The sequence below is a fragment of the Mus musculus genome, chromosome 2 (genome assembly GCF_000001635.26).
Source record: "Mus musculus strain C57BL/6J chromosome 2, GRCm38.p6 C57BL/6J".
Taxonomy (NCBI): Eukaryota; Metazoa; Chordata; class Mammalia; order Rodentia; family Muridae; genus Mus; species Mus musculus.
The window spans coordinates 27722121-27747733 of NC_000068.7; the positions used below are offsets into that span (position 1 = coordinate 27722121).

Consider the following 25613-nt stretch of genomic DNA (forward strand, 5'->3'; position numbering starts at 1 on the left):
GGATCAACCAGGCAGGACCAGATGGGCCCTGATGGCTGATGGTCATGTGGCCTTCTGTATGTGGGGCCCACAAGGACATTGACTTTAGGTAGGCACTGTTCAGGGAGAGGTAAGTCTACCGGGGAGCCAGGCAAAGTGTCTGATGTCAGGTGTGGTACTTAGTGGGTGCTCTCAGGGTCCTTCTCTCTCCTCTGCCCTGAGGCCCAGACTAGGCCTTTGATCCTTGTGCTGAGGCTCCATCAGTATGTCAGGTGGAGGAAGAGGGACAATCACTGCAACATTGTGGCTAAGTCTAGCCTACAGGAGCTCGGTCTGTCCACTGTGCTTAGCCTGGCTGCCTGTGGTAGGACGGAAGTTGAGGTCTGGGTGGGGGGTGTGCCCTGAGCCTGGGGAGGGAGGGGTTGGATTCGTTGGACTGAAAGGAGGAGGATGAGAGGCAAGGGTGAAAGCAAGTCGACCCCATGCTTCCCTGGAACAGTGGGTCTGCTTGAGGGGTAAGAGGTGGGGTCTTTAGGTCACATGTTTACCCCTCCGCCACCCGTGAGGGATGTGTTATGCTAGTCAGTGTATGGTGGCCATGGCTGTTCACATCAGCCTTTTTAGTTCTCATGGCGTGAACACCACCATGGCTGACCCAAAGCCACCTATGTGATGTCATGTCACCCTGTTAAAGAACTGACTGCAGAAGAACTGGTCCTGCTGTTTGTTCTGCCTCCTCAGAGTGGCCATAGTGCTCACCGGTCTGCTCCAGTACTACGCTGCTCATTGTCAGAGGACCTATGGCTGGGCTTGGTCCAGGTAGTGCCTGACAGAGAAGAGCCCAACTGAGCGGCCTGCTAGGGATGGGCTTCCCTGGCTATGTCATGGGTGTAGGCACTGGTTAGGTCTTAGGCCATGTATGATCTACATAGATATGGCTGTGTTCCTCATATATCTTAGCAGCTATTCCTGTTAGAGAGTTCTCCAGCACTTGACACATTCAGGTGGGCTGTGGTAAGGCCTGTGCCTCACAGGAGGACACTCAGTGAGTGAACAGCGGCCTGTGACTAGCCATCTGGCCTTGCTCTGTATGGTCTCTGCATTCTCTACGAGTTCTGTCAACGCAGAAGACAATGGATGGGTTGTGTGGAATATGCTTGAGATGTGTTCAGAGCTTAGCAAGAAACCATACTGAGGTTGGAAGCAAGTCTGCTTGCTTTGAGAGGTGGCCCTGCAGTTCTGGATTCCACCTCCTATGAGGCCAAGGTTGAGCCCTAGACAGGTGGAAAGGGTAACATTAAGCATTGCCATCCATGGCTGCTGAGATGGCAAGAATCAGCTTTCTGAGGTTTGGTGGGCACAGATGGCCACCAGATGATCCTGTGAAGGGCCTACTACCTCATCCCTACCCTACAGGCTTTGTTTACAAACCTAAGGCAGGTGATTCAGGGCTCATAACTGTCCACCAGGCACTGCCATGGTGGCATGCTCACCTCTTGTGATAAAGTCTTGGTCAAGGCAGGATAAGAATCAAACAGACTGGCTATGGTAGTCCCTCCAGTCAGGACTGCCTGGCTATTGGCTATAGGCTGATCTGGGTATAATCCTGTTTGAACCAAATGGAACAGGGTCCGGAGCCTCCAAAGCAGATAGAAGAAGTGGTCCTGGCTAGCATACAAAAGGGCAGTAGCCTGGGATCTGTCTGTCTGGGTGTTGGGTCATTATGAAAATAACACAAAACCCAAGCCAAATAAAAGCACAAAAATATGCTGTGTTTTCTTTGATGTAGAGCCAGGATCCCAGGAACCCTCTACTGCAAAGTGAAAACCCTGGGGATGTCTCTTATGGTCTCCTACCTCATCCTGAGTTGGTGTGCATAGGTAGCTGAGTCTGGGAGCAGAGGAAAGGGATATCTTAGTGATTAGTTGGGGGTTTTGGGGAATGGGTGAAGACAGGACTGCTCCTGGCCATCAGACCAGGAAGAAGAGAGCCCTCCTGCATCCCACTATCCCAGGTAGCTATGGCCCGTGGGGTTCTCACATGCTCAGGCCTGTCCAGTTCTCACCTTCTGTCCCTGGTCAGCCCCTCCTCCAGCCCCAGATCCCATCAGAAGTATTTCAGTTGGGTATGTGTACCTCAGTGTGCCCCTCCAGCCTTGATGACCTCTTGGTAGTCTCCCTGTTCCCAGTGCTGCTGTGGTGGGGACAGCGTATGTGACAGCAGCAGGAGCTTGCTACTTAGAGCTTCCCTGTCAGTGGACTGCACTGTGGGTCCCCACCTCTTGAGTAGGACAAGCCCAGCGTGACAGAGCCTATTGAGTCTTAGACTTGTTTGAGGGGTCGGTGGAAGACTGCGTGCTGTGTCCCCATGTTCAGCCCCCTTCGCTGGGCCTGGGTTTGGACCTTGACTGGAAGGGCACAGAAGGAGCCCTGTACCCTGAAGAATGAACCCTCATGTAGCTAGAAGGTAGTTGAGGGTACAGAAGCTTCTTTCCTGCCATGTTCTTGAAGCACCCTCACAACACTTGTATAGACACTGCTCTTCAGGCCTGGTCTTCCCAGCTTTTGGCCACGCTGCTCCTCACACCAGTTCCAGCACTGGCATTACCAGGCCTCCAGGCCTAGCCTTGTACCTGCTCTGTAGGACTTTCCTAGGAGTTGACTGACTGCCTGGCTTGCTGTTGAGTGTGCTGCTTGCCGTGTGAGGGTATAGGCAAGGAGCAGGTTTCCCTAGGACCCAGGCCAGCATGAGGATAGGCTCATTGTCAGATCATGAAGCATGCTTGAGTGCCAGCTGGCACTGGGTTCTGTTGTCCCACCAGTGTGCAGATGGGGAGCAGGCCCAGCCAGGTAACCTGATCTGCTTCTAGTCAGGTATCTGGCTGGAGGTGGCGGGAGATTTGAACTCCGGTCAGTGCATTTGAGCCCTGGTCAGGTGGGGATCTGTTTGTACCAAGCACTGTCTGTTTTAGTTTGAGGAAATGAGGCTGGTTCCCAGTCTGCTTCCAAGAAGCCCTTGGTTTCGGCCATCAGGAGCTGCCTGTGGTCACAGGTGTCTGGCCAAGGGTGGAGGGCCGGGCGGGTCCTGGAAAAGGGGAACTGGGCTATAGGGCCAGTGCCAACGACACTTGTTCCTGAGAGCCTAGCTGCCTCCAGAGGCTCACCCGGCTTGCTGCCTTTCCCTCCTAGGCTCCAACTCACTGACCAAGCTGCATCGCCTGAGGCTGTGGGACCCTGAGCCGGCAGGCCGGGGACTGATGGGGCCCCCACCATGGTGGGACCTCTCACCTGCCCTCACCATGAGGCTGCGCCTTCTTGCCTCATTCTCAGGAGGGGGCCTGGCCTGGCGGGCAGGGGACCACAGGTGGCTGGCAGGTGAGGGTAGAGTTTGGTGTGGTACAGGGGATCTTCCTGCAGGGTGTAGGAGTCTGGGGAAGGAGAGGGCCTGAGGACCACAGGGGAGGAGAGTCTGGGTTCAGGAGTCTGGGTATAGACCTCTTTATGGCCTATACCTGCAGCCTGTCGTGGCTGGGCCAATCTAGGCTGCACAGCTCAGCCTGCAATGAATACACTGAGGCCTGTCCCAAGAGCCCACATATCTGGGCTTCACCTGGGTATCAGGGGCAGAAGGTTTTAGGAAAAAGGTCCAGGCTTTAGGCCGTCACTAAGTCAGGGGGATTGCTTTAATCTTGGGGCTCTAGGCAGGACCTGTCTCTCCTGGGTCTGGCTTATTCTCATTCTTACAGGTACAGAAACAGAACAGGTGAACCTAGCTGGTGGGATGTGGAGGACTGGGCCTCTCTTCCTGGACCTGGCATTGATATACCCTTGGGCACTAGAGCTCTGGCCTGCCTGATGCTGTGAGACATGGCTAGCCTGGCTACCTGCGGCCACTTGAGGTGGCAGAAATGGGAGCCTTTCCCTAAGTCTCTACAGCTGCTGTCTTGGTGGCGGGTTGACTGGCTTTGGCCCTTTCCTCTATCTAGCAGCAATGACATCCTTTGTATCGTGTGCCTTGGCACACACTTTGTGTTCACATATCTTTATAGATAGCCTGAGAACTCACTCTTCTGCCCATATTTGAGGGAAAACTGAGGCTCAGCGAGGGGAAAGTCACCTTTCCAAAGCCACTGGGAGGCTCAGATGTGGGTCCCAGCTTTCACACTGGACCGTGTGTTCTTTCTGGGCCTTTGTGGTTTGTAGTTTGTAGTTGAGACAGCTCAGCAACATGCAGAGATGAGCCCAGAGCCCAGGGCTGTCGACTGTCCAGGCCTGCTGGATATTTGAGTTTTAGTCCTTTTCCCACTTCCTGCTGCTTTTCCTTTTTTTTTTTTTTTTTTTTTTTTTGGGGTTTTTCGAGACAGGGTTTCTTTGTGTAGCCCTGGCTGTCCTGGAACTCACTCGAGATCAGGCTGGCCTTGAACTCGGAAATTCACTTGCCTCTGCCTCCCGAGTGCTGGGATTAAAGGTGTGTGCCACCATGCCAGGCTGCTTTTCCTTTTTAAAGACTTCTTTGCATTTTATGTGTCTGCGTGTTTTTGCCCGAAAGCATGTAGTTGTACCTACCATGTGCGTGCCCGGCACATGGTACACATGGTACACATGCAGGGGCAGAGAGGCCAGTTCCTCTGGAGCTGCATTTGGAGATGGTTATGTTGCCATGTGGGTGCTGGGAACCAAACCTGAGTTAGTTACTATGTGTATGCAGGTACCCACAGAGGCCAGGAGAAGGCATGGGATCCCCTGAAGCCAAAGTTATAGGCATGTGTGAGCCACCTGATATGAATGCTGGGAACCGAACCCTGGTCCTCTGTAGAGCAGTGAGCATGTTAGCTGCTGAGCTATCTCAGCCCTTGTGTCTTTCTGGCTTGTTCTTACCTCTTCCCAGTTGCTTGTTTTCTAGGAAGGAGACCAATGTGGCACATTAACATCGTGCGTGCAGGGAAGTCAGTAGGCTCTGAGCCCAGGGGTCTTATTAGGGCTAGTGTACGCAGTCACTCAGAGTGTGTGCGCTGTCACTCAGTCTGGCATTTCTGACTCATCTGCAGTGTTCCCATGCTTCTGGGTAGGAGAGAGGCTCCAGCCTCTCACCTCTGACATAGTAAGAGAATACCTTATTGCCTTTTGTCACAATCACCAGGGATACTGAGGGCTTCCTAGGGTGGGTGGGCTGTGATCTTCTCAGAAAGAGTGGAGCTCCGGACCATGCAGGTTTGAGGAAACGGGAATCTATCTGTGTTTGCTGCCTCTCACCTGTATAGAAGGAGAGAAAGCTAATCTAAATCCCATCTGGATGGAGGTTTTGGTCCCCAGAGTCTGCTTAGAGGCTGTCCTGCAGCTTGTCATTTATTCTGTCCCCTGTCCCTGAGGCCCTGTATGCTGGTGGCACTCCTCAGGTTCTGGGGTGTGGGCCCCAGAGCACATTGCTGCCTATCTCCTGCCCATCCTGTGCTGCTGCAGCCCTGCGTTGGAGTGGGAGGCTGTGAGTGATGATGACCAGGTGGGAGATCCATACTTGCTATTGTCACCTAGGCAGAACTCACTTCCACTTGCTGGTAGATGAGGGGGAAGTATAGAGAGCTTGACCATACAGCCTGTGCACAGAGATCCACTGGGGTGACATTCTTGACGGGGGTTCAGCCTTATGGGAATTATAGGCCCAGCTAAGCCAGACATGGGGGTCTCAGAGGCTAGGGAGATTTCTGGAGCTTAGCCTGTGGCCCCAGACTGTGAGTGGGATATACTCGTTCACATACCTACCATGGAGACAGCCCTGTTATCCTATGGATGGACATGGTGAGTGGAGTCTCTGTTGGTTTCCATGATCAGCAGTACAGACTCTGTCCATGTGGAGTTAGGGACAGTGAGGTACCTGGCTGTGGATGGTGATTGGAAACTCCCATTCCCACTCTCACAGATGAAATCCTGTACCACTGGAAAGAGGCTTGGCAGCCAGGCCCCTATATTTGTTGGGTACATGCATTGTATGCTCTGGCCAGTCACAAGGCATTGGGCAAGCCCCTGTGGAGGGGAAGAGAAATGTGCTGGCGTGGTATAATGAGAAGTCACAAGGCATGGGTGAGCCCCTGCTGAGGGAGGGTTGCATATGCTGGGTCTGGGGTTTCTGCAGAGGCTGTGTGGGTCGGGAGAGCTTGATTTCTGACCCTGGTGCCTAACAGATCAGGCTAAGCTCTGTTTCTGTCTATCATGTGTGTCTGGGCGCTACCTGCTACACCACATCGTGCTTATGTGTGGAAAATATCAGCGGGTGTGGGAGGATTTGGGGATGTCCCCACAGGGGCACTCTCTGCCTGGGAGTATCCCTTTGTCCTGACTGTCCAGAGTCCCCAGTGTTCATGTCCCATGAAGCCACTTCATTTTATGGTAGATGGGTGAGACCTGGGTGGGTATGGCCCAGATCCCCTCCAAGTGTGATTTGAAGCCAGTCAGGAATGCAAATGAAGGTGAGGACTGTGAGGGAGGACAGGAAGCCCAGCCGGGGTTCCGTGGGTTCCGCGACAGAGCTGCGGGCAGGTGGGCGGTGGGACCTCTGAGCCACCAGGAGCGACAATGCTCAAATTGAAACAATCATTTCTCTTCCTGTTAAATAGAAACTGCCTTCGAGAGTTTGTAGCCTCAGGGCCCCCTCTCCTCACCAACATTGGGGTTTTTCTTGAAGTCCCCCCTCTTCCTCTCCCGCCTACTTACTCTCCTCCAGAGTCTGGGCAGGCACCATAGAGTGTTGGGGACAGGCAGACAGTTCAAGGGGACAGCCTGGAAGGGAGGCTTCAAATGTCCAGAAAGAAGCCCTGGCTGGCCTTAGAGAGGTAAGCATCCTTTCAGGTTCCCAGAAGGGAATGCTGTCGTACCTGTCCCTAAGCCCAGGACATCATGACAGGAATTTTCAGGGCCCAGGCTTAGGGTAGTTTCTGTAGGGCTGCGCTGTGGTAGAGACAGGGTTGTCAAGAAACTGAGCACGGGCTAGCTGGCAGCTCCTCTGGGCTCAGGAAGGCTCACTGCAGGTCAGCAACAGGTTCTTCCTGTGGTGTGTCTGCTAGCCCACATGGTACATGCCAGCCTAGAGAGGGTGCAGGATGGGGACTTGAGCTGCAGCGACTGTTGCCAAGTGTGTCTCTATCACTCTGCAGTCTGTTTTTGAGGTGTTGACAGTCACCTGCCCTGTGTGAATGTCAAGTGATTGCTGTTATCAGTGTCTTGTCTGGTACTGGGCAGGGAGGGCATCACACAGCTGCTCCTCAGTGGCCCTGTCCCTTTGGTCACGTCCCTCTGTGGCTATTCTCCCATTCAGGCAGCCTGAGGATGAGTGGGTGTGACTCCCACCTTTGCCTGCCCCTGCCCCCGGCAGTACCTGTCCAGCTTCAGGGCAGGAGGCTTGGCGTGAATGTCGGGCAGCAGGCTGGAGCAGGCTGCCTGTTGTGCTCAGAGAACGGCTGGCCATGAGTGGGTCTCTTGCTTGGGATTGGAAGCCAATTCACAGGACTTTCTCGGGTCCTGGAGCTGAGTGTTACCTGTTCCCCTGTTCTCCTGACTTTAGCTGGGGCAGTAAGGCCACTGACTGTTGCCCTGTAGTCATCCCTGCAGTAGAGAAAGAAGGTGCTTTTCAGTACAGTCTGGGGTTCCAGACCGGAACTTGGGTTCTCTCAGGTAGCTCCGAAGCATCTAACTATTCTGAAAAGCACCCATCTTTCTCTACTGCAGGGATGGCTATGTGGCCTATAGACTGGGCACAAGCATCCATTAAGCCGCCTTCTCCCCTGGGTAGGTGAGAGGACAGTACCCAGGTCAGGAGCCTGGTGCCAGACAAAGGAGTCTGGAATGATACTCTTCCCCCAGAGCACCTTACTGCAGGCCTCCAAGGAGGAGCCCACCTAAAGGACTAGAGTCCACCTTATCTTTGCCAAAGAAAATGCGTTGCTCTTGACAGAGACACCTTGAACACACAAGAGGCAGTAACAGCGAAAGAGCCAGAAATTAGACATGTCTGTATAGTATGCTCAGGTTAGAGCCGGGCAGGGGGTGTCTGCAGCGGGCATGCTGGTACCTGATAAGCCTGAGGCGTGAACAGCTTCGAGACTTCCCTCTGCTGCCCCCTAGTTGTATTCAGGCAAAGGAAAAGTGCCATACAGCCAGGAGCTGGAGGGGGTCCAGCTGGAATCACCTGGCTCCTGGACAGAGTGTGCCCTCTATATAGATACGGATATATCAATGGCTAGCATGCAGGCACATCTCTAAGCATGAAGAGTTTGGGATTGGAGATGGCCTGCAGCAATTAGACATTCCAGACAGTGACCACCATCGTAGGTGCAGACGGTAATGACACTGACTGGCAAGTGTCAGGGGTGGGGTGTGAAGCCTTGTGCAGCACCTGTGGACTGTGAGCTTCAGGAAGAGTTGGCATGGTGGCTACCTGCCTGTCAGCACCATGGCCTTCACCCCTGAATATACTGGTATCTTTACTTCTCAACTCTTACGTGAATGCTGCCTGGCACCGACGCAGCCTGGGCATGGGGCCTCCTCCTCACCTCCTTTGTCCTGGCTCTGCTTCCTGTGTCTCTGACTGTGGTTTGATTCTAGCCACACCTGTCACCAGCAGGCCCAACCATACTACCATTCATGGCTGTATGGGAGGTAGCTGCTAGACAAAGCACTGATTCCCGTGCCTCCTGGTGCCCCTCCCTGGACAGCCCCAAACTCACTGAGTATGGTCAAGAGAACCCAAAGCATAGTCTCTTTGCCACCTGCAGAACTTCTCCAGCCTCCATCTGCACAATGGAGTAGAACAGGGTGTTCTTCAGGTGATGGTGGTGATGGTGATGATGGTGTTATTGATAGTTATGATGTTGGTGATGCTGCTGTTGTTGATGGTGGTGGTGATTGTGATGTTGATGGTGAGGATGTTGATTGGGATAGTGGTGGTGATGCTGATTGTGATGATGGTGGTGATGATGGTGGTGACCATATTGATGATGTTGAAGATGATGGTAATGATGCCAACATGGATTATGATGATTGCAATATTGACGTTGATGGTGATACTGTTGATTGTGTTAATGGTAGGGATGGTGGGATGGTAATTTTGATAATGGTGCTTCTTGAGGCCCTCACAGCCATCCTCCTGTCTTGAGATTTATAGTGGATATTGTTTCCCATGTCTACACCCTTCTCATCTCTGTGACACCATTGCAGAGGTACACTGTACACTAGGAGTTAAGAGTTTGGCCAGGACAGTGGAACTTTGGGTTGCTATCCCCTGAGTGAGGCTCAGTGAAGGTCAAGGGATGGTACAACCCTTCCTTCAGCTCTTGCTGAGTCCCCTGCAGATCTGGCTTGCAGACTTTTGCCTTTGCCTCTGTCCCCGATGATCGGCTACACGGCCAGCCCTCTGCACTTGCTATAATCCTTCCTCAGGGATCAGAGACCTTGAATAATATACCCCTGAGCCCCTCACCTTTACCTTAGACCTCCTCATTACCATGTGTTTCCCAGTCTCCCACTCTGAGCTGATTCACTGGGGAGAATGCAGTCTCCACCATCAAGGCCTCCTGGCCTAGGAGGGTAGGTGGTGGTGGAGGTGAGGCCAGGGATATAGCATAGTGTGTGACAGCTCCTAAGACAGGGTACCTTTGTGGCTAGTAACCATAAAGGTGGGTTTGACATTCAGAGTCTTTGAGGCCCCCTGGGTCAGATGAACTCCGGGGTTGGAGTGGAGCTCGTAAGAGCAGTATAGCCAACACTACAGACTGGTCCAGCTCTCAAGATCTTACGGCCTTCATACTTCAGTGTGTCAGGGAATCGTCTATCTCCCTCTGAGTTCAGCTTACTGTGTGCTCCCCCCCCCCAACTTCATCCTTACCTCTTTCCTAGTAGCCTGGTGTTTAGCTACAGGGACAAATGTTGACCTCTTGGATGATCATGGCTGACCCTCCCACTGGGCCTCTGGGGCATCTCTGCCATGCTAAAGGTTGGTTGGATGGGGCAGGGCCAGGAAGTTAGCTTTGGACTGGTCAACCCTTTCCTGTGGGGCATGCAGGGATAGAGCCCAGATGGGTGCCTGGGATTGCTGCTGTCTGTGGTTACCATGGTGATGAGGGGTGAAGGGAACGCACTTCTGTCCACTGTGCCTTTGTCTTTTCCTCTCCCTGCTGCTTCTCTTAGGGTTCTGTGGGATGGGGCCATCACAGGCTCAGAAAGAGGCTCTGCTGCATTCTGGCCCCCATGTGCCGACAGACTTTCTGGGTCTGAGTCTATGAGGTTATTTACTGGCTCACTTCTGACCAGTTCAGTTCTCTCTGCTTGAGGGGCCCCTGTGGTGGGCTGCCTGTTCCAACTGGGTTGGAATCAGTCTCACTTTCTCTGACCACCCAGGAGGGTCTCGTTGGCCTGAGGCTTCCTGATAGGAGGCTGAGATATTGGTTGGGGCTTTTGAGCAAAGGGCATGGTGATCCCAGAACAGGCCCCTAGAGTAGTAAGCTGACCCTGGGAGAGGAGACAGCTCACAGCTGGAGGTGGCCACTGGGAAGTCCCTCCTCAGGGAGTCAGGCTCATAGTAGGGTTGGGCACGCAGGGCTACTGGAGACTATTCTCTGGGCTGGCACAGATGCCCCAGACCATTTTACAGAGAAGGAAACTGAGACCCAGCAATATTGAGAGGTCCCTGTGACCTGCCTTCCTCCTCCCTCCTGCTCTGACCACCCTTGGCCTCCCTCAAGCCCTGGTGCCATGGTCCCTGCCACATTCCCATTGCTGCTCTCCAGGACCACCGCTTCTCCCTCCCAGGGCTTCAGGGGAAGCAGTACTTCCTAAAGGAAGGTGGAGGCTGGAGGTGGGCAGCCCAGGAAGCTCTGAGGACCCACTGCAAAGTTTCAGTTCCGGGGGGTATCCCCAGGCGAGGATCAGGGCACTGCTTAGAACATGACAGGCATCCTGGTGCCAGCTCATTATGTGGGCTTTGGCTGCATGCTGGATACCCTCCTCAGGCCCCTCCTGGGTGGCCCCAGGTTATCCCCACCTCCTGTGTGCTCTCCATTGGACCCATCTGTCCTTCCTGCCAGGCTCTAAATAGAACAGCCACATGGTCCACTCACTACTGTTCACCCAGACACACAGACACGCAGCCTGCTTAGAGTCTGCTGTGCATGTCTGAGCTCCCCTTTCCAGGAGCTGGGGTTCCCTGGCTACCTTGGTTGTGAGGCTTTCCTCACCCCACCAGCTGCAGTGGGCTGGGATTTTGTGTACCCTTCCTGTCAAGCAGAGGCTGGAAGGAAGTTCGTGGGGGTTCCCTGGGCCTCCTTCTGTGGGTCTTGCTGCTGGCAGGCATTCTGCAGACACTGTATGGCATAGGAACTGGTGGGGGTGGTGCTCCTCACTAGTGCCTGGCATCTTGAAGTCACCAGAGGTGTCACCAATATTTCAGCATTCAGTATTTCAGTTTTATTAGTGTCACCCACCCTTTGAGGACTAGGGAATGGTCCTGGGTGCTGGGCTGGGACAGTCTATCTCTGCTCTGTGCTGGCTTGTTACTTAAACCTCCAAGCATTCACAGTGTGGTCAGTTTTGCCCCTCTTCCGCTCACCCTTCCTGGACGGCAGTGCCAGCTGCCCATGCTGTGTGTGGGATGATGGGCAGCTTCCTTGTGAAGATGGACTTTCTATCCTTTGTCTATCCATGAGGCACATGCAAGCCCCCTGGCTGAATTCCTCCTGGCTATGTTAGTGGTGGTTTTGCAGAGGTATTTTGGATTGTAGTTGTGTGTGGTGGTCCTTGTGACTCGTAATCTGAGGTTTTAGAGTTATGCAATTCAGTTGCCCCCCTACTCATGTTCCTGAGGCCTTCCTGCCACTTCTTGGACAGGGAGTATGTGTGTTCTGTGATTCCTAGGTCCGAAGCTGGCACTTTGCAGCCCTAGGCCCCATCCTACAAGCCCTGATCCCAGAGGGTTGTGCAGGTTTTCCTTAAGCAGTGGAGATAGCTGGTGCTAACACCCCTGCAAGTCCAAGGTGAGGCTGTCAAAAGTGTGCCTTATGGAGGCCATGGCTTATCAGAGTGGTGACAGCTAAGTGCCAGACAGAGCAGAGCATGCACACAGCACACATGTATATATACACGCATACGTGGCATACGTGCACATGGCTTGCATACATACAAGATGAACCAGGAGGCTTTCCTTGCAAGGATGTAAAGGCATTTCTTGCTCATTCACTTCCTGATTAGAAAGTTTCTCCCTCCAGAAGGTTCCAGAAAACACACCCAGCCTATTGTCACCCAGGCTCTGGGAAGGTGTCTACAGTGGACATTCTTTGTAAACAGGAAAGCCTGGGGTGGAGGCCTGGGGCTGTGGGGATCTGCCAAGGTAGGCATTGCTCTGGTGGCAGCCCCTTCCACTCAGGAGCCCTGGGGACTTACAGTCGGCTTGAAACAACTGTCTGAGGCTTGGCTGTCTACCACCAGGCTGCAGGCATGAGGGAGGGCTGGGGGAGGGGTGCCTAGGGGAACCTTCACACAGGGACAGCCACATTCCCAGACTGGAGGCTTGGCTCTTGCTCCTGCTGTCTCACTTTCTTCCTGAAGTCTCTGCCTGTGCCACCTTGGCCTCTTTTCTCCTCCACTGGGTTTTCCCCTCCTTAGCAGTTTCCATCTTGAGCCATGTATGGGCAGTGCCTTGAAGGGCCAGAGGAGCTTTGGGGTACAGCCCATAGGTAGCTGGCAGCCTTACAGTCTGCTTTTCTCCCTCCCTCCCTCCCTCCCTCAGTCCTTCATTCTCTCCTGCTGAAGCTTTTTCCTGCTACTCCCATAGCAAAGCCCAGAGCCAGAGGAGCAGCTCTGGCTTGTGGCTTTTTACACAGACCCAGTTGTGGCCTGAACATCCTACCCCAGCTGTCCCCTGTGGCTGCAAGGATTCCTCCATGGCTCCTTGGGCGGAAACACTCTTATATCGTGAACATGGCCAGTTTTCCCTAGTGTTTGGGGACAGTAGCAAATGAGAGCCACCCTTAGTGTGACAAGCTGCCCTAGACCCTGTGCCACTCCTAGTGTCCAAGCCCACCCATGAACAGGGGATGCAAAGAGCCTGAGGACTCAGAGGGATTTCTCTTCTGGTCTCATCTTGTTCTCAAAGACCAGGAAGAGTGCCCAGCCCAGCTCCTTCCTGGTACCACAGCATTCCCCTGCCTTCTTCTGGAACTCCTGCAGAAGGTGCTCAAGGTCAGCAAAATGTGTCTTTCAGTGAGGGCTTAGACTGGTGCTATGTAGGGCATCACAGTGGTACACCTCAAATGCAACACAGCATGGGATGGGAAGGGCAGGGCACAGGGGAGGTGTGGCTATGATGGGTCGGCCCAGTGGCTTCCAGGTATCCCAGTGGTTGTGGTTGCCTGGTCTAGGGGCAGCTGCAGATGTAGTAAGTTTGCCTTTAGGCAGTTCTTATCCATGAACCTTCCCAGATCCTTCCTCTGTCATAGGTAGGAGGTGGAGACTTTTCTGACGTGGTCACAGTAATTCATTTTATGTCAAAGGCACAAAGACATTCCTGGCTCGTATAAGCAATCAGATTTTGTATTTGTTACTTTTAGACACACTCTCTGTTCCCTGTGGATCTTCTCAAATCCATACGGAGTTTAAATAGCCTATAGAGCTGGTTTGTAGTTGATGTTGTGGCCAGTAGGTGCTCATCACTGCCTTGGTTCCGATATTAAATTTTTCTTATGTATTGGGTGTTTTCCCTTCATGTATGTGAGTATACTCTGTGCACAGAGTCCCTATGGATGCCAGAAGAAGGTATTAGATCCCCCTGGAACAGGAGTTACAGGTAATTGTGAGCCAGCATGTGGGTGCTGGTAACCCAACCTCGATCCTGTGGAAGGGCAGGCAGTGCTCTTAACCACTGAGCCATCTTTCCTGCCCTTTTTTTTTTTTTTTTTTGAGACAGGGTTGCTCTTTGTAAAGGCTGGTTTTGAACTCACAGAGAGTTGAGTTCTGCCTCCGCCTCTAGTTCTGGACTTCTTAAATTGGCTTTTTTTTTTTTTTTAAATTTTATTATTTTTTTTTAAGTTCAACAAGCTGATTTGTTCCCAGTTTTGTGAATGGTAAGGGTTTCTGGCAGGTGAAGTAAGATTCGTTTGCTCATGGAATTGATCCCTTCTGTCAGTCAGGGCAGTCATAGTAGCCAGGTTGGCCTCACCATAGCAGACCTGGTCACAGTGGGACCTCCTTACTGCGTCCTCCTCTTGAGGGGAAGAGGGGAGAAGTTCTGGGAGTCTTAGACGTTTCTCTTGAAGGGCTGGTCCTGGTGGCAGGGCCTCTGTGCCATCAGTGGCTTGGAACTGGCACAGGTATAGCTACTGAGACCACCCTGTACTGTGCTTGTCACCAGGTTCAGAATGGGCTTGCGAGCTTTGTCCAGCATCAAGTCTGCTCTGAGCCACAGCCACAGTGCCTGTGTTGTCTTAAGGCCTGTGTGGTGTCCTCCATCATCTGCTCAGGGCTTCTTCCTGTTCTACTCACATTCCAGGATAAGTTAGGCTCAGAGTGGTGAGGTCAGTCGCAGGGTACCCACACCTGGGGTGGGTTAGTCACTCATGTCATGTGCCTGTAAGTTGTTCTCGACTTACCAGGAGCAAGTGTCATGCCAGGCAGCAGGAAAGGCCAAGACTGAGAGATGAGAGGGAAGGAAGAAAGCGGGGGGAGGGAAGGGGGATTCTCAGAGCACCAGCCTCAGAGGGGTCTGTAGCTCCCAACATGGTGTGTATCTCTGCCCTGTGCAGGCTCCTCACTGTCTTCTCCGTGGCCTGTCAGGCCTGTGGGCACTAGATTTGACACCTGGTGACCTCCCCAGCCTCTGGAGTTGGGGAGGCCTGACTGAGATTTTTCATGTGTTTGAAACCCTGCTTGAAAGGTTGGCATGTGGCGTGGAGCGAGAGGGGCCAAGGGCCTGTAGTCGGAACTGCCCTGCTGTGGTACCCAGAAGTCTAGGTCATGTGGTCCAGAGGGAAGGGTCACAGACATTAGAGCCTTTAGCTTGCTGTGCTCGTCCTGAACCCAGAGAGTCTAAGATGGATGCCAGTGGCATCTCTTGGGGCCCTTAAAGATAGTCTGGCTTTTAGAGTATGGCAAGGGGTCCTCGGGAGATTCCCAGGTCCTAGAGGATGCTCTAACTCTCCTTCCTGCCAATTCTTGTCTTGCAGACTTCTCTACCCAGGTGAACTCTTCGTCCCTCAACTCTCCAACGGGTCGAGGCTCCATGGCTGTCCCCTCGCTGCACCCCTCCTTGGGTCCGGGAATCGGCTCTCCACTGGGCTCGCCTGGGCAGCTGCACTCTCCTATCAGCACCCTGAGCTCCCCCATCAATGGCATGGGTCCGCCCTTCTCTGTCATCAGCTCCCCCATGGGCCCGCACTCCATGTCGGTACCCACCACACCCACATTGGGCTTCGGGACTGGTAGCCCCCAGGTAAGTGCTAGGATGAGGTTTAGTGACATGGGACAGAAAATGGGAGCTTCCCCTGTAGGCTGTAAACCAATGGTTCAGAACTGAGATTTCTACTGTTTCTTCATGAGAGTGGGCTACAGAGCAAAAGCTGGTCTCCGAGAGTAGTGGTAGGACTGAGCCTCACTCTGGCTGACCCACACTGGCTTCGAAAGCTCTGTCAGTTGAAATTTCTTGCAGCTGGTCTTCAGCTCAGCCTGGAGCCTGTCCCCAGGACTGTGGAACTCTGGGGTATATGCTTCCCCAGGCTTGGGGCCATCTTCCAGTGGTCCCTGAGGGCTCATAGGTTCCTCTTCCTGGGACACTGGCCTCAGTATACCCAGGCCTTCAGGGAAAGCACATCCTGGTCCTGGGAACCCACCCTTAGGTTCTACAGAGGCCCCTGGCGGCAGCCTCTGCATGGGCTCTGGCTCTCTGTGGCCCTGTGGATGGTGGCTATCTGCAAGACGTGACTTCCTTTTCTGTGGGCTTGGTAGAGCCCTCGTCTTGCTGTGGGCACTCTAGGGGTCTTGCTCAGCCTCTTCCTCCCAAGCCCTGAATGCTTGATGGATATCTTATAGAGCCTCACCCTGCTTCTATTTTCTTGAGGGTCTTGGTGAGTTTCTAACAGGATTTTGTCCTTGGCGTACACGAAACTCTGCATCTGGAAAACCAGCTCCTTGGGGTTCCTTTTACCTTTTCTGAAACAGGTCAGGGATCCCCTTTCTGCTCTGAGCTTCTCGGGTTGGGTTCTGTTTTCCACCCCCAGTAGCTTTGCTGTGCCACCTCCCTGTGGCATACCTGGAACCATCCTCACTAGAACCAGAGGGCCAACAGCACCTTTGTGTCCCTTGATTTCCAAAGCCTTGTGCCCTGAGCCATGACATCCGTGCCCCCCTTCCTGGTGCCGGGGGTGTGTAGAGAGACCACTTACACCTCACCAGGTAGCCTCTTGAGACTGGTCTGAGCCTCTTAAGCTTCTCCTCCAGACAATCTGGCTGCTTTTTCTAGGTCGATTCCATATAAGCCCCTTTGCCCTAGTGTGTGTGTGTGTGTGTGTATGTGTGTGTGTGTTTGCAAGCTAACCCAAGCATCTGAACACATAGAAGGGCTAGGGTGTTATTTATGAGCAATCTGTTACACTGTCCCCTGCTCCCCACCTTGCTTTTCAGAAGCAGACAGAAGGCCTGAGGTGCTGCTGGCATGACTGCCTGTGTGCAGGCATGAAGCAGGCCTGATCATGCAGCCACCTCCCCTGGCATGGCCATGCTCTTTTTTATCATAGCTTCTCTGTACCCTTGCTAGCTCTGGAAGCCATGAGTAGTGAGGGTAAATGAAGAGCTGATCTCCATAGTTCCCTGGCTTCAGTGTTGACCCCTCTTGGCTCTCGGCTCCATGAGGTTCCTTGCTATGTCAGGCCACAGCCACCCGGTGCCCAAGCCATTGATGTGGCTCATGTGTTTTGGGGGCTCTACTAAGACAGGGCCCAGTGGGATGCTCCCCACTACTTCCCAGACCCCACTGTCTGTCTGTCCATGCTGGCTTCCCTGGGTAATTTACAACTGGGAAGCATTTCTGACTGCCCAGATGTAGAGAGCAAGGCATCAAGGCCTCTGATTGTCCTGATTTACGGGGAGGATCTCGCACTGTGGGAACTGCAGTGACTTTGTAAGCGTGTGTTTCATGATGGCTATAGCCAGGCAGATGGGGAACGGGGCTGTGGGGAGCGTGCAGTGCATGAGAGCAGGTCTGCTCTGGATAGCTCATCTGAGTGGGCTTGGGAGGACAGGGTGAGGTAGGAGTGGAAGACAGGGTGCCTGAGAGATAGGTGGGGACCCAGGTGCAGTAGTGATGGGGTGGAACTGAAATAAATGCTAAGGATATGAAAGGGGAAATGGGATGGCCCCCACCCAGGGAGTCTTCGGGCTCCAGCGAGGGCTGCCCAGTCCTGGGTCTCCTGAAAGATGGGTCAGAAGTACCCAGGACGATGGGGCTGTGGTTCGTGGGGGATGCTGAGGAAGGAAAGAATAGAAACTGTCCTGGTCCGTCAGCTCAAATCTGGGAAGGGCAAAGAAATCGTCTTCCAAGTCACGGGTTCCCACGTTGCCTACTGTGGAGCTCTCGGGGCCAGGGTGGGGGTGGGGGCCGGCTCGGTGCTACAGATCAACCTCTGCTCTGCCCTGACATCAGGTTTCACGGGCCCCAAGCTGTTTATTCTGCCCAGAGCCAAGACCTCCAGAAACCTGCAGGGTTAGGCTTCCCATACAGTGAGTGGAGTGGAGGGATGTACAGTCTTGCCAGCAAAAGCCGGCTGTCTCCCTGCCGCCCGTCTCCCTGCCGCCCCAGGATTCCTACATAGGGCCTTCAGCCAGTGAACACCACAGGGACTGCTGCTCTCTTCTGCAGTGAGATGGCCTGCCTGCCGCTAAGACCTTCCACGTCCTGACAACCCCCTCTGACACACTCAGAGTTGGTTCTCTGTGTGGATCTCCAGGCTCCCCAGCAGCCCCCCTAAAGCTAACCGGGATGAGGTATCCTTGCTGAACCTCACAGTCTGTGTCACAGTGCCGGCCAGCTAGGGCTGCAGAATCTGCTCTTTTCCTGCCCCGTGAGAAAGGGGTGGGGGATGGGGCAGGAGGCCCTGAGGAAGGCGGGGAGGTTCCCCTTGCAGGGGGGCAGCAGGGGCTATACAAGGCCAGTGCGGACTGTACAGCTGGCTTTCTGCCGTTGTCAGGGGTTTTCAGAAGTGGGGGGACTACCCAGCCGGGCTCTGACGCCCTGGCAGATAGGCAGGCTGAGGGAAGCGCCTCTGGGCCCTGTGCTTACTGCAGAGCTAGGCTGGAGGCTGCGGAACCAAAACTGCTGTGTCATTGCGACGCTGCAGCTGTTGCCTGGGTGACAGGGTGAGTTTCCCACGCTTGCCCCTGGCGGCCAGCGGGCAGGGAGAGGCGAGGGGTGTGCTGAGGCCAAGATAGCCACATGGGCCCTATGGCTTGATGTCTGGGGTGTCCACTTGCTTTCCTCTCCTGTTCTGCCCCCAGATACCACTGTCATGCAGGGTGGTGGGGATATGTGTGACTCTGGAGGAGTCCAGCCTGATTGCAGCCCTGAACCTGGGCCTCTTGTCCTCACCCGGGTGGTGGGGGAGTGCCGAGTGCCCGGGCTCTCATGTGTCCAGGGCCCATGGCACATTGTTAAATGGCAGCTGTAGCTCCTTGGTGGGTGGTGGGGAGTAAGTGAGCCTCTTGTATGGTGCCGAGAGTGCTGGGATCACTGAGATGTAAGGACTTTGGTACCCTGCAGTGGCCTGGCTCTCATGAGGGGGTACTCTGAGGATGGTCCTGTTAGCTTGTAGCTGTTCTGGCCTGAGTGAGGCTCTGTAGAGGGGAGTTTTTCCTTGTAGGAGACCCCGCTCTCATTAGTGCCCATCCCCAGCCTGCCAGGGCTAACCTACCCCACTCCTCCTCTTGCAGCTCAATTCACCCATGAACCCTGTGAGCAGCACTGAGGATATCAAGCCGCCACTAGGCCTCAATGGCGTCCTCAAGGTTCCTGCCCATCCCTCAGGAAATATGGCCTCCTTCACCAAGCACATCTGTGCTATCTGTGGGGACCGCTCCTCAGGTAGGAATGCCTGGTGGGCAGGGGCACAATACCTGGGCACAGCTCACTGAGTCTCCCTAGCTTTTTCCATTGGGTTGGGTACAGAGAAGCAAGAGCCCAGGGTAGCCCCTTGTGCCTGATAGAATAAGGGGTGGGTTGGGAGCTCCAGGGGTCTCATTTTGTCCTCAAGTGAGGTGGACATTAGGATGGGAAGGGTGGTCTAGAGGTATGCCAAGAGAAGATGTAGGCATGGATGGCTGAGGTGCAGTGTCTGCTGGCCTCCACTCTGGGCCAAGCCTGAGCCGAGAATAGTGCCCATCCTCTTCCAGGGCACAATAGCTCAGGCACAGAGAGCACAAGACCACCATTGTTGGGGATGCTGTGCTCAGGGCTGCTGACCCATAGCGCCAATCTGTAGTAGCGGTGGACCTGTTCTCTGATGAACAGGGAGGATCAGAGTCCAGCCTGAGCCCAGACAAGGACTCTAAAACCTGGATACAGAGCCCTGGTCTGCAGCATGACACGTGGGTGAGAGAGGGCCTTGTCATTAAGTTCACCCATCCTCTACCCCCACCCTGCAGGCAAACACTATGGGGTATACAGTTGTGAGGGCTGCAAGGGCTTCTTCAAGAGGACAGTACGCAAAGACCTGACCTACACCTGCCGAGACAACAAGGACTGCCTGATCGACAAGAGACAGCGGAACCGGTGTCAGTACTGCCGCTACCAGAAGTGCCTGGCCATGGGCATGAAGCGGGAAGGTAGGCTTTGAACACCCTCCTGCCTGGCATGCTCTTCTCATCAGGGGGCCTCCATTGTCCCTTCCTCAGCATTCTTTATGTGGGGGGCATTTGCATACAGAGTCCAGGCCTGCAGTTTGCAGTTTGCCAGACTCTGGTAGAGCCTGGCAGGTTTCTCTGTGTGCCTCCTGCTCAGCAGAGCCCCTGGCCTATGCTGTTAAGACAGCTGTCTGGATAGCTTGCCTTCACGCCAGCCCTTCCCCAACCAGACTCTCCCTGTTCTGCTGTGTGGCTAGGTTTTAGGATTTTAGAACAGACAAGATAGACCAGGTCTGTCCCACTGGCAGCATGGCTCCTAGGACAAGACTCTTGAGGTATGGCTGGGGTGAGCCAGCAGTGTTGGAGACAGATGAGGCTTGGAGAGCAAGCACCGGGCCAGAAGCACAGCAGAGGAGGCTGGAAGCAGAAGTGGGGGCGAGGAAGGTGGGAAGAGAGGCTTGGTACCTACATGATCTCTGCCTGCCTAGGGAGGAGATGGCAAGGGAGGCTCATGAGATAAGGTACATTTGGGTTGGAGTGGGGGAAGGGGCCCCTAGAGACCACCAAGTATCTCCCAGAGCCTGCTGAATTCAGGTGAGGGTCATCTTGGGCTTCCCTTCTTCTCAAGGCCACTTGCAGTTTCATCCCTGGCAGGGTTACCTGTTAGCCTACAGGTCCTCTGAGGAGCAGGATTCTGAGCCTGTTTTATCAGCAAGATGTATATGTATGAGGTCGGGAGGCTAGGTGACAAGTCCAGGTGACTCCCCAGAGGTCCCAGATGTCAAGCTGTATAGCTAGACCTCCTGAGCTACTCTGTGTCCTCCTGGTCCTCCATGTGGGACAGTAGTTCTCTGGTTTGGTGTGTGTGTGTGTATCTGTCTGTCTGTCTGTCTGGGTGTATGTATCTGTCTGTATGTTTGTATATCTGTCTATATGGGTGCCTGGGTGAGATTCCTTCATCAGTCTTAGGCCTGGGCCTCACAGGGCTGGGCACTCTCTGAGGCAGGCTCTATACCACGCTGTCCCCAGCACTGCCCCTCCAGCTTCCTCTGTCTGGGTTGTGCATAGGAACCAATGCCTACTGTGTGTCCTTCTACCTTCCCATCAGCTCTTCAGTCGCCTTTGTTCAGGGACTCCTGAGTAGGGTCAGTGCTAGAGTTTTCTTTTCTCTTCACAGTGACCCCTTCTTTTGGTACAATACCTCTATAAGAGGTTTCCATGGCCTTTAGGGGCCAAGTCATAACACAGTTGTCTAGCTGAGCTAGATCCCAGCTTCTGGCTCTCCCTTTTTTTTCTATAGTGAGAAAGCAAAGGGAGGAAGTGCTCTGCCAATGGAGGGGGTACATTGTCTGTCCTTGGGGACATGCCCTCAAGGGAGCACTTGCTGGGAGTAGCTGATACAGCATACCCTCTGGAGGACAGGTCCTTGAGTGGTAGATCTGGGGTGGGCCTCGGCCAGAAGGTGGACCTGAGGCTGTATGAGCCTCTCAGGAGCTGAGCTCAGCCCTGAGTGCACTCTTTCTCAGTGCTATTCCTGGTGATGGGCACTGTTAATGATCTCTGGGTATGAGCTCCCATCTCCTGAAATGGACCACCAGATAAACAGGTAGTCCCTGGCTTTGGTCAGCATGAGCTTGGGAGCTGGTACCTGACCCAGTGTTGGGTGGTGAGCATGGCTCCATGTAGAGATATGTTCAGACTGACGCCTGAGCATGGACAGATTAGGTACTGTGTGCCAGCAGAAGGGAGTAGTGTCTGTGAAAGCCAAGGCTACTAGCACACCTGGCATGTGGCGGGCACTAGAGTTCTGACCCCAGAGAGGGACTCTCTAGCTCTAACATGACCCTTCTACCATTGCTCCAGTGGTTAACCTTGGGTGCTGGCATTCAGATTACAGCTGCCTGAGCTTCCAGAGGTGTGGGCATTGTACATGATGTCCCCTAATCCCAATGGAACAGTAAATCTTGAGGTAGGGAGTCTGGAGTCGTCTAGGTCTTACTATGTACTTCCTGTGGGTGGGGCACTGAGCACCCCCTCTCCAGTCCTTGTCCCCCCATGCCTTTGCCTAACGCTACCTGTCTTGCACAGAAGTAGAAGTGGGGTGCAGAAAAGAGAACTCCACTGCAGCCCGCTCTGTTCCTTGGGCTACACTGTGTGACACCTGAGAAATGCTTTACCCATTCCACTGGAGAGATGCACCCCCGTGCCTCTTTGTTCCAGCTGGATTTTTGAGTATTCAGTATAAGCCCTGTGAAGCTCTGTCTTGCCCTAAACAAAGAAGCCATGCAACTTGGCCCCTTGGGCTGCACGTATATCTGTGTGGCAGCTCTAAGATGTCTGGAGGTCCTTAGGCCCGGTGGGCACTGCCATTCCATGTCTGGTCCTTGGCTGGGGGAAGGGACTTTTTCTTGCCTACCTGAGACCTATCCTATTTCCCAATGCCTGTGGCCGTAGTCCACAGCCCTGCTCTTGAGATGGTTGGCCCTAGAGTATCCTGGGAGCCCACTGTGCAGGGGTCTTTGAGGATTCCCAAGAGCTGGTCCCTACTTCTACTTGCTTTTAGGTATTGGACACTGCCCCCACCCCACCCTGGGATCTGGACCAGTCCCAGACTGAATTAATATTTGATTCCTTCTGTTCTCCTGGGCTAACCACTAGGAGAGTTCTATGAGTAGTGGGTGGGGCTGTTGGCTGTAAGAGTTGAATAGTCTGACAGCCTTTGGAGAAGTTGTGAGGCCGGTTGCCAACACAGGGCCTTTGGCCCAGAGAACGCAGGACGTGCACCGTCGGCTCCCGTGCTAGCTCAGCCCCCAGGTACCCAGCCCCGGTGAGCAGCAGTCATTAAGCCTTGGAGCTGGAATCTAATGATCTCTGTCTTCCAGGCTTGGTCACACATAACCCAGGGAACCGAGACGGGTGTAGAGGTGCTGTGAGGAGGGAACTGACCACAAGAAGGCTGTGTCTCCCTGTGGGGTGGCCCTGCCCTGGGAAAGGCACCCTGTCTTCAGGCTGATGAAGGATACTGCAGGCTGATAGCATCTATGTTGGGCAATAGCAGGGGCCTGCGTGTGCAAGCAGCCACGGGGACTTGTTTGGCAGCATTCCCCAGCTGGGGGTAGGCAGTGCCCTTCTCAGGCTGGGCCTGGACCTGTTGGCTGGGGCAGGTGGTGGTAGGGCTGGGGGCCCTGCAAGTGTGATGATCTGCAGGCTGGAGAGGCTGCACACTACACACCCCATCCTCAGCTCCCTTCCCCTGAGGCCTCTTTGCATTTCCTTCCTGACTCTCTTAGCTTCCTGCACCCTGTTCTCTGGCTCTGGAGCACTTGGGTGCGGAAATGGCAGTTTCGTGTGTGTGTGTGTGTGTGTGTGTGTGTGTGTGTGTGTGTGTGTGTGTGAGAGAGAGAGAGAGAGACAGAGACAGAGACAGACAGACAGAGACAGGGGTGTACCCACCATTTCTGCTATAGGGAAATGGCCCTACCTTAGTTGTTTCTCTGGGCTTAGGTCTTTACCTCTCTGGGCCTGGTGTCTCCATCTGAACATGGGGCTTCAGTAAACAGTTTGTGGGACAGAGCAGAAGACAGCTCAAGCTCAGCTGGTAGTGAGGTTGGAGCATGGTGACCACTGTGTATTTTTGTGTTGTTTGTGCATGATGCATGCCTGTCTGTGTCTTCACTCTTCTTGGGACTTGCCCCAGACTTGTCCTTGAGGGAGGGAATATCATACCCTGAGCTTGGGACCTTGGGAAGAAGCCGTCCAACACTGCCTGGGTATTCAGAAGGGGCAATAAGGCCAGTGTTGATAGAACCTGGTCCTGCCTATTCCAAGGCCCAGCTCTGGGCTTTTAAGGGGACAGAGGAAGGCCACAGTTTCTGGCAGAGCCCCAAACTTGGGAAGCATTAGGATCTGGGATAGCCATTTGCCTCTATATCCTGTTCAGGTCCCTCAGTTCTGCTTGTGCCCAGTGGCTGAGCAGTACCCCAAACACTCCACTTTTGACTGTGTGTCCTAAGTGGGAGCCAGGTGTGCTGGAGGAGGGTCATCTCCTGCTCAGCCTGCATCTGGATCTTGGGAGGGCTGAACCACAGGCTTCAGGCACCACCAGCAGGCTGAGGGAATCTCAGTCTGCGGCAGCCACCTCCCCCGCAAGGCCTGCGCGGGCTTGGAAGGATAACGAGGCTCTGTATTTACAGACGCCTCCCGCCCGAGGCTTCCGGGCGCCAGTGGAGCATAAGTCAAACATGAGTGTGTCTAAAAGGTGATTGAGCTGGCAAAACATAAATCCCCTACTCCCTCTGCCCCCTCCGCTGTCTATAAATAAAACGATAATATTTATAACGATGCCGCCCTGAGCTGCTGGGGCCTTTGGAGGCTTCAAAGTGCTTCACAAAACATTTGCTAATTAATTCTCAGCTGCCCCCGCATGGGAGGCAGGTGTGAGGAGCCCCTCACCCGCCCATGGCCAAGCTCTCAGGGATAACTGGCTGCGGTGAGGGCCTGCCTTCTGGGTTGCCTCCTTCTGGGCTTCCCATATCCCAAGGCTGTCTCTGTGAGCAAGGAAGTCCCTTACTGGGGAATGAAACTGGGCCAGCAGGGTGGGGCCCAGCCTGCTCAGGTACTTCTTTCAGGGTCCCCTGAAGGGCAGACTCTGCATTGACATTTTACAGGAAGTGGGACACAGAGATGCTAGAGGAATTGCCCAAAGTACCACATCTGCTCAAGGTATACCGCTCATTCCAGAGCCTGCCGTTTGCTGTGGCACTTGGCCCTCAGAGTCTGTTTTTCCCATCTGGGAAGGTGAGGCTGTTGAGTTGACATTGTCCTAGCCTGAGGTGGAAGAAGAGTTTTGTCATCTGGCTTTGGGATAGGGTGGCTGCCTGACCCTGGCTACAATTGGTCTGTTCAGGTGTCTCTCAGTGGGGCTGCTTAATATTGGTGGGCTGAGTGGCCAGAGCCCTCAGTGACTTGTGGAGTGACCCTAACACAGATGCACTGGCAGCCACATGGAGGGCCTGTAGAAGCCCAGCTGGGAAGGGATGGAGTCTGGCAGCCTTTTGCAGCCCCCATAGACTGGGCACCATCTGCCCATGGCATTCAACTCTACACCAGCCCCAACCTGCTGTCAGATTTTCCAAAAGAGCCAAGCTTGCAAAACACCAGCCTCTGCCCAGTTCCTCAGCCCAGCTGGTGTTCTGCAGGCGTCAGATCAGCCTCCCATCCTTGGCTTGTTCACAGGTAGAAAGTCTCTGCTACAACCAGGTCATTGGGTTTGGGGAGCTTGGCCCCCAACGTGGGAGAACCCCAGCGCAATGGTATTGGTGGGCCCAGCAAGGAGCGGTAGCCAGGGGATTAAAAATGTCACTCAGAATCGATGCAGAGCTGTGGCAAGAAAGGGAGCCCAGTGGGATCCTGGGAGGACTGAGGGGAGATGGGCAGGGAGAGAAGTCTCCTCCCTGGGAGGTGGCTGCTGGGAGCTATGAAGCCCTCCCCCCTTCAGCCCTCCCCACTTCAGCCCTCCTGTTGGCCCTGTGATTTACTCTGTAAGCCATTCAAGGAGGTTGTAGGCCAGGAGGTAGGTCTGATTGTAGAGCAGGAGGCTGGTGCTGCCCTGCTCGTGAGCTCCTGATGCTGCTGAGCTGTGTGCTCTACCATCTGGGAACTCAAGGGTTAGGAGAGCTCTGACCAAGGTCCTGAGATAGCAGCACCAGGAAGATCCCTTGGGCCACACACACCCTTGGGCTCTCTGAAAGGCGCCCTCCTGGGGCACTGGTC

General features: G+C 54.2%; 1 protein-coding gene across 5 annotated transcripts in view; it reads left to right on the forward strand.

Moving 5' to 3' along the window:
• Positions 1-25613, forward strand: part of Rxra (retinoid X receptor alpha) — an 86875-nt gene that overhangs the window by 45676 nt on the left and 15586 nt on the right. For 4 of the 5 annotated variants that reach the window (XM_006497805.1, NM_011305.3, NM_001290481.1 and 1 more), the window contains exons 2-4: positions 15179-15444; positions 18933-19083; positions 19644-19823. In XM_006497805.1, coding sequence (XP_006497868.1) covers positions 15235-15444; positions 18933-19083; positions 19644-19823 — 541 coding nt within the window. In that variant the 5' untranslated portion in view covers positions 15179-15234. Of the gene's footprint in view, positions 1-13033; positions 13200-15178; positions 15445-18932; positions 19084-19643; positions 19824-25613 lie in introns of those variants that run through there. The other variant, XM_030248867.1, reaches the window with a different exon arrangement.